At 41.4% G+C, this 13,342-nt stretch overlaps 2 protein-coding genes across 3 annotated transcripts; one reads left to right on the top strand and one right to left on the bottom strand.

The window, feature by feature from the left end:
* Window positions 1-2,809: 2,809 nt before the first annotated feature.
* Window positions 2,810-5,139, top strand: rps27l (ribosomal protein S27 like). The gene is made up of 4 exons (XM_063197747.1): window positions 2,810-2,928; window positions 3,566-3,674; window positions 4,020-4,130; window positions 4,914-5,139. Exons 1-4 carry the CDS (start codon window positions 2,923-2,925, stop codon window positions 4,940-4,942), a joined length of 255 nt encoding a protein of 84 aa, XP_063053817.1. The 5' UTR covers window positions 2,810-2,922; the 3' UTR covers window positions 4,943-5,139.
* Window positions 5,140-5,304: 165 nt separating this feature from the next.
* On the bottom strand, window positions 5,305-12,359 carry dnaja (DnaJ heat shock protein family (Hsp40) member A). Of its 2 annotated transcripts, none has more exons than XM_063197746.1 (8): window positions 12,200-12,359; window positions 11,717-11,859; window positions 11,160-11,337; window positions 10,367-10,471; window positions 9,472-9,699; window positions 8,096-8,326; window positions 7,527-7,627; window positions 5,305-6,684 (listed from the first exon to the last, which is right to left on the bottom strand). In XM_063197746.1, exons 2-8 carry the CDS (start codon window positions 11,846-11,848, stop codon window positions 6,448-6,450), a joined length of 1,212 nt encoding a protein of 403 aa, XP_063053816.1. In that variant the 5' UTR covers window positions 11,849-11,859; window positions 12,200-12,359; the 3' UTR covers window positions 5,305-6,447. The 2 variants fall into 2 exon arrangements, with proteins under 2 accessions (XP_063053816.1, XP_063053815.1); XM_063197745.1 differs by lacking the exon at window positions 12,200-12,359 and adding an exon at window positions 11,962-12,149.
* Window positions 12,360-13,342: the final 983 nt, after the last annotated feature.

The following is a 13,342-nucleotide window of genomic DNA, read 5'->3' on the forward strand; positions in this document are numbered from 1 at the left end:
TGACGTCACGGGTTGACGTTCTTCCGCGCTGGACTGCTGAGGGCAATGTAGTTTTTTTTATTCGTAAGCTTGTCTGCTTTGTTGTATTTTTTCTTTAATACAGCTAGTCAGCATCTAATCCGCGTAAGACGCTATCATGTCTGTTGTATTTATAACATACCCGTACCGGCTGGCTGTTGTGTTGTTTTGCACTGCACATGTAGGCTATCTGCTGATAAGACATCGGCAAACACTAGGCTACACTTCCTGCCCACATAATGTGTTGTGCAAATATGTCGATATTTATTTTAAAAGTACACTCGCTTTATAAAAGCATTTAAATAAAGCTCTAATTGTTATTCTTCTGAGTAAATAATAAAACACGCTACTTTTCTTTGCGGAAGTAAGACGTCATCGGGTTGCCAGATCCTTAGGAAAGCCCCTCTTCATTGGGTTTTCAGGGGGGATTCTGGCCTTCTTTCAGTTTCTGTGATGGACTCGTCATGAAGTGTTCTCTGTCAAACGTGGACTGTTGTGTCTTTCATATGCTCTCCATAGTAGGTATTATTCGGCTTGGGAAACTCGTAGGCCTATCTAAAAATGTTCAACAAGCTGTCCATTGGAAAATACCTACCATACAGAGCACATGGAATGCACTCAAGTGTGTCTTTCATATGCTCTTGGAAGTAAGTATTATACAGCCTCGGAAACTCGTATATACATTTTATCAACGAGTTGTCCAGTGGAAAACACCACAGGGGGGACGTTCATAAAATATGTGTTGTTCCCATGTCAGCATTTGGGTATTTTTTGAAAAAAGGTTCGCACACTCCTTTGGATTTTTTCTTCTTTAAGTTATTTTTTCTTCTTTTTATTCATTCATTCATTGGCAATGACGTTTCGACCTCTCGGTCTTCCTCAGATTCACTCAAAAAATACTTAATCTTTTTGTTCAGCACCAGGGATTGTGCACAAGTAATTCTCTACAAGCGTTTGGGTATTTGCCATATTTCCCAGAGCATATGAATTCACCATAAGTGTGAAAGTGAAAGCCCAACTGGGAAACTCCAACTTCCATTATCATTTTGACACAGCACTCCACAGCACACAAGTGTTCACTGCACACGGCAATGAAACAATGAAATTGCATTTATGCCTCACCCATGCAAGGGGGCAGTCCCCAATGGCACCCCAAGGCAGCAGTGCGGCGGGACAGTACCATGCTCAGGGTACCTCAGTCATGGAGGAGGATGTGGGAGAGCACTGGTTAATTACTGACCCCACCAACATGACGGAGAGAGAGAGAGAGAGAGAGAGAGAGAGAGAGAGAGAGAGAGAGAGAGAGAGAGAGAGAGATGCTTTGGCTCGGTCTCAATTTGTTGTCAGTCCTGGATGGTGGAAAAGAATGGAGTGCAATTTATTATTTGGTAAAATACTGGAAGAAAAACAAACAACAGTTCATAAAATACATTTATTACTATTGTTGTTGTGGTTGTTGTTGTTTTCATTCATTCATTCATTCATTCATTCAGTTAGCTGTTTTATTATTTAACAGAATGAATTGGATTCCCATTAAATTGCATTTGTGTGGGTAGTTTTGTCCAACAACCAGAGGTAGAAAGAGTACTGACAAAGTACCATTAATTGGTTCAAATTCTTTTCAAAGTAAAAGTAAAATTATCTCTTTAAAAATCTACGTGAGACACAGTAAAAAAAAATGACTTTTTGAAAATGTAATTTGAGCAAAAGTTACTTTCAGTTAGCTTTTCTATCAAGATTTGGTTTTTTTTCTTGAATAGCGCCCTTCGTGACCTCTGTCTATCTCTACACCAGTCAGCTTCCAATAACCTGGCTATCGTGACTAAAAAAATTCTGTGCATGTTGGTCTGGCAAAGTTGCCCCTGAACACAGTGATCTCAGAGGGTCTTCAACAGTGCTACTTGGGATGAGCGTCGGCGGGCAAAAACGGGAAAAATTGGCCATTTGGCGGGTTTTTAAGCCGTTTTGGGCCCATAGAAGTCAATGTAATTTGTTGAATTTGGGCGGAATTTAGCGCATTTTGGCAGTTTTTGAGAACCTTTTGGGCGGGATTTTTGTCAGACACATCTGGCAACACTGGTCTTCAACCTGCATCTATAAAATGCCTCTTTATTCTACTGGCTGAAGCTCAATCTGACCACTCTTTCCTCTGGCTTATTTTGCAGAGAGAAAGTTTAAATGCTTCACTTTATTTTCCTCCAAAAAAAGGAAGTGGATATGAACTTCAAATATCCATATTTGCCAGACTAACTTGGTCATGAGTCAAAACGATGCAGACCCAGGGTCAGTCAATGGCATGGGACCGGCAGGCCCTGGATAGTTATCCAATAGATTTGTCCTAACTAGATAATTTATGTAAAATGGTAAAAACACACAATTTCTCTTCATGTCTGGCAGATTTTCCCCTTTATTTCATTTTTCTCTATCAGAGTTTACTCAGTATTCAAGGCAGATTTAAATGTAATTAAGTAACAAATATTTGGGCCAAAATGTAAGTTGTGTAAACTTACCCATTTCAAAACCTACTTTAAAAAATGCAAGTTACTCATAGGCCTACTCAATTACAGTAATTTGAGTAAATGTTACTTTCCACCCCTGCCAACAACCAGTGTAGAGCGGAGGACTAACCAACACGAGTTTCTGAACTCTGACATAAAAGTATGACACATATGCCTTGCTAATCAGTTTGGTCCATTATCACATTTCGTCGTCACTAACAATATACCATCTCTCCTTGTGGCATGTCTCGGCATGTCTTGAGAATATTGCTTGGGAGGATTGATAAAGTCAAGTTTGGCAACCCTAGGCGTCCAATATCCAAGCAGCCAACGCAGCAAACAGCAGCTCCAGGTACACAGAGACGAAACCAGCTGATCAGTCTGCGTATGTGAAAATCGTGTGAAAATGCCTGTAAGTACAGTGGACAGTTTTTTGCCATTAAACAGCATGCTGTCGCGGTGACAGTCGTTTGCATCGATTACAGTTAGGCGAATTTAACCGTTTAGACGTGTATTTCTGCTTTTAGAAAAAGTTTTCCTCATCACATGGCGCGCGCTGAAGAAGAAGGCTGTGTTACAGGCCTGTTGTTATTTAGCACGTGTCAGTCATGTAAATGTTCGTATCAACGTGTGTGTCGTGTGTACTGTTGTTATATGACTCGTATCAACCCTTTGGGTTGAGTATAATGTTAGAATGAGTGGTACGTGTTTATCATGCATGAGCAATACAACAAGCTAACTTGACAAAATGGCTAACATGCAACCTTCTGGGCTGCACTTAACTGTTAAATCAAGTCTTCTTGATAGCTTATTTGCACTTAACTATGGCTTCATTGGCTTGAGCTTTGCGGGGCTGTCAAAAAGTAGCGTCTTGTATTGTTGTCATCTCCGCAACTTAACCATTTGTTACTCGTCGTCGTCTTTCAAGGAAGTGTATTGTTTGTGTTGTTGACGCCAGGGTAGGGAAAATCGAGGTAGAACCTAGCTGTGCTGTGGGGCAGGTTTTAGCTCTGTGATCATCTCACAATGTCTTTCTTTACTTTTTGCAGTTGGCAAAAGACTTTCTCCACCCCTCGCTGGACTTCGAGAGGAAGCAGCACAAGAAGAAGAGACTTGTACAGTGCCCTAACTCTTACTTCATGGATGTGAAATGTCCAGGTAACCAAGCAGAGTCTTTGTTTACATTGAAAACTAGCAGATTGGTTACTGTGTTCACTGTGTGTGTGGGTCAAACACATGTCCTTCAGTGCAACGGATACTTTTGCTTACTGTAAATGCAAAAAAAGATTTTTTTTACTTTTTTTAAATATTTCTTTGGCTTGGCTTTCATGCATTCGCTTTTCAAAAAATGGTTTTGAAATTTCATGTTTTTCACAGTTACAGTAGGCAAAAGCATCTGTTAGCACTGAAGGACAGTGTCATGTTGGATGTCTTTTACCCATGTGTGTGTTTTCTTTATTTTCTTATTTTTCCTGTACTAACTAAGACATTTGTTATTTTCAGGATGCTACAAGATCACAACTGTGTTCAGCCATGCACAGACAGTGGTGTTGTGCGTGGGATGCTCCACTGTGCTCTGCCAGCCCACTGGAGGAAAAGCCAGATTGACAGAAGGTAATGTTTCTCATTCCTTTATTCATTCAGTGCTTGAAGTGGGGGAAAAGAGGTGCAGGAACCCTGATACCATCCAAAAGCAAGTGCAGGAACCCTGATTTCCAGACAGTCTCATCAGTACAAGGCCTATTGCCTGCATGCTTTTTGAAAAACTTGTTTTGAACTTGTGAAAATGCGGCGCACGAGACAAGTTCTGCTGGAACCCTGATGATGAAAATTATGAGGAAGGGGAACTGGTTTCCCCTGAAATCCCCCCCACCCCCCTTCAAGCACTGTATTCATTCTTAGATGGGCCTGCAGTTGCAAAGCGGGTACCTGCATGCATTGAGTGCATCTTAATATGGGACCTTGCCTCCTCCACTCGCTTCTCGTCATGATGACATCACTGACAACAGCATTATATTTCAATATCTTGCAAAAGCTCAATTGTAGAGTCTTTTTCTCGTTTGCAATTGTTATGGTGAATGAAAAACAGTCCCTCAAAAGTTGTTGTGGCTAGGCTGACAGCTGGGAAACTTTATCGTTTTCTCCACGGAGGCGGGGCGAGGAGACAAGCGCAAGTGGAGGAGGCAAGGTCACATATTAAGACGCACTCATTGCCATGGGGATGCTTAGTGTACTTTGATTAATAGAAGCACTTCGCTGAGCTTGACTCATGATGGTCCATGATCATAATACGTAATGAAATAAACTGATTTGAAATAAACATGAATTCTTTACAGTAAAATACAGTGTGTGTGGTGAATCAACACTGTAATAATCACTTTCCTGATTTGTTTTTAGGTTGCTCCTTCAGAAGAAAGCAACACTGAACACAATGAGGATGCTATGGAAATGGGTTGAATGATCATACTGAGTGTGTTCACACTGATCAATGCCTTAACTATTCATTGATTGCAATGAATGAACTCTTGAAATGTAATTATGTTTGAGTGGTACATGGCACGTTCTTTCTACCATGTTATCAGTCTCCCTTTTCTCAATAAAGCCACTAATATCATTTCCTTCAGGTTTGTTTGTGGTATTCCATTTCATTATGCAGATACTGCCCTTTTATGTGGTCGTATGTTTAATGTTGAGGTGCAATATTTGTACTTGTATTTTAAGCAAGACTGCAAAGTATAATGGCATTGGAGCTCAGTTTGTCGTTACATGAAAGAATGTGGGCATACTATTCAGAGGGTAATACATTTATTAACTTATTAAATTATCGAATGACCAACAGTCATATGAACATACTCAACTTGAGAAATGAAAATAACCAAGCAGGCCAATATTTCGAGACGAGGTGTTACCTTCATAGAAAGCATACAATGTCTGTTAATTAAGGCCTGGTTCATGTGCATTTAGAAAAAAAGAGGACAGAAATACACAACAGTGCCATTCAGTCTTAACCTCTTTGGCGTAAACACAACAGATAATGCAAACTTTTGGAACACACACACACTTAACAGTATACAACACGTAAATCAGAGACATGCAAAATACAGTGGTATTCAACTCAAACAGAAAAAAAACAATTACAGTAATACAATTACACTTGCATTGAGAAGAATATAAATATATATGGTATAAACAAATTTGCATCATAACATGGTCTGTTTGTGTCTCCCCTGACCGTATGAATGTTTATGGTCTTGTAAATATTAGACAGCCGTGGACAGGTGAAGCACACATGCATTCCAATGGTGCACCGACTTCCCTCCGTAGTCCGTCAGTTTGGCCTGCTGTGATGCTTCACTAAGGCTTCACAGGTGGGGAGGTTTTAGGGTTTCATCATGGCCCAGAAAATGACAATGATGCTCAGTACTACAAAAAAGATCACTACAGCTGCTGCACAGAAAAGAATGGTTGGTTGTGTGCGTGTGTGATGTGAGAGCATATTTGTGTGATGTACTAGATGGGACAACGGATGTGTTTCTTGAAAGCGCAGTTGCCAACCAGTTAGCAAATTGGTTGGTTGTCTGTGGGAAACTGCATTGCAACAAACTAATGCTGGATCTAAAATGGTGCACTTGTGCACTTCAGTGTTCATGGTTCAGTGTGTATGGCATTAGTGCACCATTTGAGATCCAGCATAAGTCAAGTCACTGACGTACGTAGGTAGCAATAACCCATACCAATTAAATTGCTAACACCGAGTGCATTTCTCTACAACGTCATTGCTAACTAAGTAAGCAACTTAGTACGTTGCGATGCAATTTCCCATAGGCAATCTTGTAACTTTCTAACTGGTTAGCAATGACTCCTTCGAGAAACAGGGGTCCAGGGTCGGCTGTAGTACGTGTACAGTAGTATGTATACTGCCCATGTCCAATCACTGTGTCTGGCACTGAACGCCCTGAGTCCTGGGCCCGTCTTCGTCGTCGTCGTCGTCGTTGTAGGCCGGCTTGCTGCTGTTGTAGCTCTTCCTCTGGTTGTGGTCGCTGCCCATCTCCTCCAGGTCCACCTCCTCCATGTCGTCCGAGAGCATCACGTCGTCGCGCTCCGGCAGCAGGCGCTCCAGCTGGGGCAGAAGGCTCTGGGGAAGGAAGTCGTTTTGTGGGAACTCCACCTGGGAATGGGGAACAGGGGGGGCGGCATTTGGTATTAATAATAAACTTAATTCACATACTCAAGGTCCAGATAAGAACAAACAATACATTATACATATATACAAACATATATATACAAACACACACACACACAATCATTACTTTAAAAAGACTCAGACTGGCTATAGACCCATGTACAATTGATCCTTGTGATGGACAGTGATGGGCAAAATTCATTTATTCGTTACAATGTTGTGCCACATATTCCAAATGACCTCGTTTTACCTGTCAAACTCAGCCAGGTGATTGGCTGGTGGAATGACCAACTAGTTGAATTGGACAGTTAAAACAAGATCGCTTGGAATAAGTGGCACTAGAGTGTAACTAATGAATTAATTTTGCCCATCACTGGTGATTGGAGGATGGATTATTGATCTCAGTCGTTAACAAAATACCATCCTTGTAATGCCATGTCTGTAGTAGACCGTACTAAGTATGCACTTTAAGTAGGCACTTTATGCTTAATGTTTGTGTGGTTTTTGTTTTTTGGAGTGGTCCTGTGTAGTGTGTTATGAGTGTGCTGTAGGTCATGAATCACTGGTAACACTATGGTGACAACTACATCACAGACTTCCCAACAACAACAACACTGGAAGACAATTCACTGTATTTGTCTACAATAATTTTCTCTTTCGAAATTAATTTTCAACTTTTCAAAGTAGAATTCCATATCGAAATCTAGCAATGTAATGACATCATCGACTCCTATTTCGCAGTATTCATTTATTGATTGATTGATTTATTAAAAAGCTGACCTTTGTGCAAAAGAAGTGGTACCTTATCTACCACTAACTCGACATACCTGGAATTGGATGATGAGCAGTCCTTTCTCATACGGCTCTTTGTACACTGGCATGCCCTCGCCTTGCACACACCTGACGTCGTTATGCTTCACCACTTGACCTGCAGAGGAGAGCGCCAAACACAACAAATCCAATCATTGCTCAGCCTCTTATCAGCAGCACCCATTATCACAAAAAAATTACATATTGTTACGCATTCAAATAAATCGCATCATCACGTTAAATGTTTTGTATACAGATATTTGCACAATAAAATAACTCCAACTGCAGGGCATATTGGAGATACTATGGCACAGTTTGATAACAGAGATAAGATGGATTGATTGGAAAAAAATAAACATTACATTACACTTAGCTGACGCTTTTATCCAAAGCAACTTGCATGTATTAGTTTTCAGGGTATTGTTACAGTCCATGGAGCAATGCGGGATTAGGTGCCTTGCTCAAGGGCACTTCAGCCCTCAATGGAAATGTAGGGAGAGGTAAGGGTGGGATTCAAACCTGCAACCCTCTGATCTTTAGACCACCTCCCTAACCATTAGGTCACAGCGGTGCATGTGTTTGTTACCTGGATGAGAGGTGATGACGAGTGTCCTGTCGTCTAAGGTCTGAATGGTCTTTCTGAAGCCACACAGAGCCTCCACCAGCTTGATGTCCATCTTCATGAACAGGTTGTTTTCCTGCCTCTGGAAGACAGAATGCTCCTTCTGGTCCAGAACGATCAGGACGTCACCGGGTTCCAAACCCGGCTCCTGGTCGCCTTCACCATGGAATGGGATCTTTTGACTGTCCTTCATGCCTGTGAAAGTCAGTTACAATATCAAGTTTTTGACACTATAGTACGCACCAACCGTATCCAAAGCCAGCTACAGCCATGAAGCAATTAATAACTTTCTAAGGTCATAAGAGTGTTATATCATGATTCTCTACTAGCAAATGTTTGAGCCAGCTACGTTGTATTTGTCACTGTTCTAGGGCATCACATGAATTTTGTCGCCTATAGGTCACACCTCACATTACTTAAACAATACGTAGAATAGGTGCATAAAACATACACTGAAAAATAAATGATTTCATGCTGGAATGCCCAAATGTTCCAGGAAATTTCAGGATTTTCAAGATACAAATTGTACAGAACCCACACACAGTGTTGCCCAATTGGGCTGCTTAGGATGGCCGTGTGCGGGTAAAAATGAATTTTGGAGAAAAATACGCCAAATTTTTGGCCATAGAAATCAATAGAATTGGCATGTAGTGCTTCCAGGCGGGTTTTTAACATTTTTTTGGGCTGGAAATCATCAGTACCATCTGGCAACCCTGCCCACATAGAGAACTATGTTTGTCCATGTAAGTCAGTGGTTCTTAACCTTTTTTCTTGAAGCACCCCCTAACCTGTGCCCAAGACAAGCCGCGCACCCCCAACCCAAACGTCTACACGTCTATGCACTAAAAAATGATTTAAGTGAATAATTACAATGATTCTTGCTTTAGACATTAATCAATACTTTAATGACTTTACATTGGGTCCAAAACATGTTTTAATTTTATCTTGATTTGGCCTAATTATAATGTTTGGAAGCAGACTTTTGTTCACAACCTCAACACAAACAAAATTCTGTGCACCCCCTGAAATCTCTGGCGCACCCCCAGGGGGTGCCCGCACCCCAGGTTAAGAACCACTGATGTAAGTCAACCCGCTTTGATGCTGTAATGCAAACCTTTCATGCTAATCTATTATGTGTGTGTGTGTGTGTGTGATCTGCCAATGACTGAATGCATGTCAATGTGTGCTATATGTTTTACATGTAAATGTGTACTTTATGTTTTACATGTTTACTATGTACATATAATGTGTGTTTATGTCTCCTGTACTGTGTACTTATGTATGCTACTAGACACCTTTATTTCCTATGGGCTTAATAATAGTTACTCTACTCTACTCACCTTTCTCGATGTGCACCTCTAGGATCTTCTTCTTGCGTTCCACCTTCTGGCCGTCGCACTTCTTGCAGCGGTCCTTGGCGCTGAAGCTCTCGCCCTGGCCCTGGCAGTCCGAGCACACGCTCTGCACCTGCTGGATCATGCCGGGTCCGATCTGGTGCACCTGGATCTGCACGCCGCGGCCCTTGCAGGTGGAGCACTTCTGCAGCGTGCCCTTCTTGCCTCCGTAACCTACCCAAACAAGCATAACCATTGCATTACAAGACGACACTTTTATCCAAAGTGACTTACAGTTACTTTCAAGTACAGGGTATTGGTTACAGTCCCTGGGGCAATGTGAGGTTAGGTGCCTTGCTCGAGGGCACTTTACCCATGCACAGACATTTAGGGAGAGGTAAGGGTGGGATTTGAATCTGTAACCCTCTGATCTAAAGACCATGTCTGCAACCATTAGGCCACGACTGCCCAACAAGTGCAAGTAAAGAGCAGAGTGAATAGTCAGGGGTCGGGGTTTTTATTAAGCGGCTAAGCGCATTGTGTATTCAGTGCCAATGAAATGAGTGGTCGCTTTATGATGTGCACTTTTCTGCTACTGGAACACTGTAATAGTCATTGAAAAGGCTTTACTACTACGACATTACACAATCAGTAATACATTGCCACTTGGTCACTGACATTCTGATTGCAGCAATTTTATAACTGGGACCATGTCCTGACAGAATAAACTTTCACTGCATTGTCTGTCATAATGTTGAACCAAAATGTGGTGAGACTATTAAAAGCGTGCCTCTTATCATCACGCTACTGGTTAGGCATATTATTGGGTGATGAACTCTTGAAGTATTCTCCCAAAGATATTCTTCCTGGGTGCACTTTTTCCCCTAAATGTTATACTCACCATCACATTTTTCACAGATGACATTCTTCTGAAGACCAAGTTTCCTGGTTGCACCATTGTACATTTCCTCAAGCGTGACGCCAAGCTGGTGGACTACATTCTTGCCTGTGATAAAAATAATAAAGGGGCAACATGTAGGATTAAAAGTTTAATTAATCACTGTAGTCAGCCGATGCTCATTTGAGTTAATACTTAATAGTAACTGAACGATGACTCTCACGACCACTTTCACAGTCCGCTGTGTCAGAGAACCCCAAATGTAACTTTGGACAGTGCGACCCAAACAGTGTCGTGGGAAACACTTCTCATGCAAAAAATGTGCTTTACATACCGCAAGATACATATTCACAATTTGTTTCAATTGCTGGCATTCCGTGATGAAAAACACAGCGAGCTTAGTTAAACAGCCATTTTCATGATGGTGTAGAGACCGCATGCCAAGGGTACCGCGCAAACTATGCAATCCTACATTGTGCCCCTTTAAAACATATTTATTAGAAATATGTATGCATTTTGTCCTTCATGGAGTGAGTTACCCAAATATCACGTGCATCTGCACATTTCATGGGGCAAAGACCAGCCTTACTTCCGGACTGTATGCCTACCGCATGCTGTGCTATTTTTGGCCGTGTTCAAAAGTTTTAAATGTCACTTTCCAAAAATATCTTAACATACTGGGTGGCTTCTTATGCGGTCTCATAGAGTGTAACGTGCTACAAGTAACAGCTCATACTTGCTGTTGTGTGTTTCATAATGTTTTTAACATTTGCATGTTAGTTTGGTGTGTTTGTACCTCTCCTTTCTCTCTGAGTTCTTCCACCACCACCAAAGAACATGTTAAATATGTCCATGGGAGAGGAGCCTTCTCCTGCCATGCCCCCTTCTTTGATGGCCTGCTCCCCTCCTTGGTCATAAAGATCCCTCTTCTTGGCGTCCGAGAGAACCTCATAGGCCTGGGATATGAGCTTGAACTGAAATGTCACAAAGGGAAGAGGGCAAAATGTCACACTGTGCTTGTGTTTTCGGCTCTCTTCAAGATAAGGTAATTACAGCGTAATAACAGCACTTTGCATAGAATGTATCAGCCGACTACGACAGGCAAACCTTCAGCTTCACCACTACTAAAATACCCTCGATACCTGATCACACTTGCGTAATAGACTGTAATATGACCACCCCCCCCACCCCCCACCCCCACCAGGAAGCCAAAACTGGCTAGCTGGCTAAACCAGCATGTTAGCCACTTCGAGAAAGTTCCAGGCATTCCCCACATTACCTTATCGGGACACTGCTGGTCTTAAAATAATGTCAATCATTAAACTAAACTGTATATAAAGACTCAAAAGTTACCCTTTCGCCTTCATTTGGGTTCTTGTCTGGATGGTATTTCAGTGCCAGCTTTCTGTAGGCTTTCTTGATTTCATCTGGCGATGCTTTCGGGCTGACTCCGAGAAGGTCGTAGAAACCGGTTTCTCGAACCATCTTTGTGCGACCTTTGGGATAAAGAACAGAGAAATATTTTTACTTTACAACGAAATTACAAATACGTTCACCCTTGTGCTGGTGGTCTTGATTTATACTGAAAGAGTGACAACCTTTAAATGCCTGTCGCATATCTTTGTAACATTAGCTTACACATCAAAAGGCTACAATACGCTAACAGTTACTGTAGCAAGCTTTTGCGTTCTCGCATTCAAACGCACAGAAGTCTAGAATTCTATGGACATTTGTATCAAAAATGTTTCACTGAAAATTCTCTGAACACAATTCTGTTGCTTGGCTTGTTGTCCCATTCTGCGTGCACCCTGAGTCCTGACAATAAATGTTACTCACTCTGGGTCCCTTTCTCTGCAAATGCCGGTAGACGTGTTGTTACGACGTTACTACTCCTTCCATCAGATGGACATGAAACGAGGAAGGCATGGCTAGCTCTTTATATAAGCTCCGACGGTACAGAACTTTCTGGAGCTTGAGCAATGACGCCGGAAATTTCGCAGGGTGGCCGTGCTTGACAGGGCTACTTCTAATGCACTGCTGCACACTAGAGGCCCTAGAGATGCATGGTGGACATAGCTGATGGATGAAAATATGACAGTTGCTAGAGAAAGTTTCATAATTCCTATGCCACATTGAAAACATTATCTTTATTCATTTCACAATAATAACTTTATTATTAATAATAACAATAATAATAATCATAACCGGCTAATAATAATAATAATAGCATAATAACGATACATTTGACTTGGAAGGCCATTTTTAAACAGTCAAGGTCACTGTAGGCCTACTAGCCTACATTAAAACATCAGTAAAATCAGACATAATAGCACAAAAAATAAAACGCACACAAAAGTACAATTTAAAAAAATAAATGCAATAAAAAATAACAACAACTATTATTATTATTATTATTATTATTATTATTATTATTAGCCTGCCTATCATTATTATTATTATCCTATTATTACCGGCCTGCATATTTAAAATATCTTGATCATGTGCAATAAAGCTGTTACAGCAGGAAGGAAATCTCATTTTGAGGTGGTTGGAATGTCTTTGTTTTGCTAAATAAATTGTCAAGCTCCACTTGTTTGAATATCTGCATTTGCATATAAAAGACACAGTGCTCATTGAGATGCAGTTCACGTCACTGATTTTTTTTTTTTTTTTCAAAGACACAGACCCATAAAACTGTCTGTGAACTTTGAATTAGCCAAACGCGTCTACCAACCTCACGCAAGCAAGCACCATGCACACACACAGACACACACTCACACACAGTGCAGCAGCTCGACACAGCTCTGTGCTCCACTTATGCTCTGTTGATTTCAGACAGCCTTGAAGTTCACGTTCCTTTTATCTGTGAAGTTATGGCAGCAGCTCGCACTGGAGCCCCAAACTCAGAGGAGGAGGGCTGGGGTGGTGTGATGTGGTGCTGGTGGTGGTGGTGGTGGTGGTGTTGTGCACCCCTCTGTG

The sequence above is a fragment of the Engraulis encrasicolus genome, chromosome 4, assembly GCF_034702125.1.
Source record: "Engraulis encrasicolus isolate BLACKSEA-1 chromosome 4, IST_EnEncr_1.0, whole genome shotgun sequence".
NCBI lineage: Eukaryota > Metazoa > Chordata > Actinopteri > Clupeiformes > Engraulidae > Engraulis > Engraulis encrasicolus.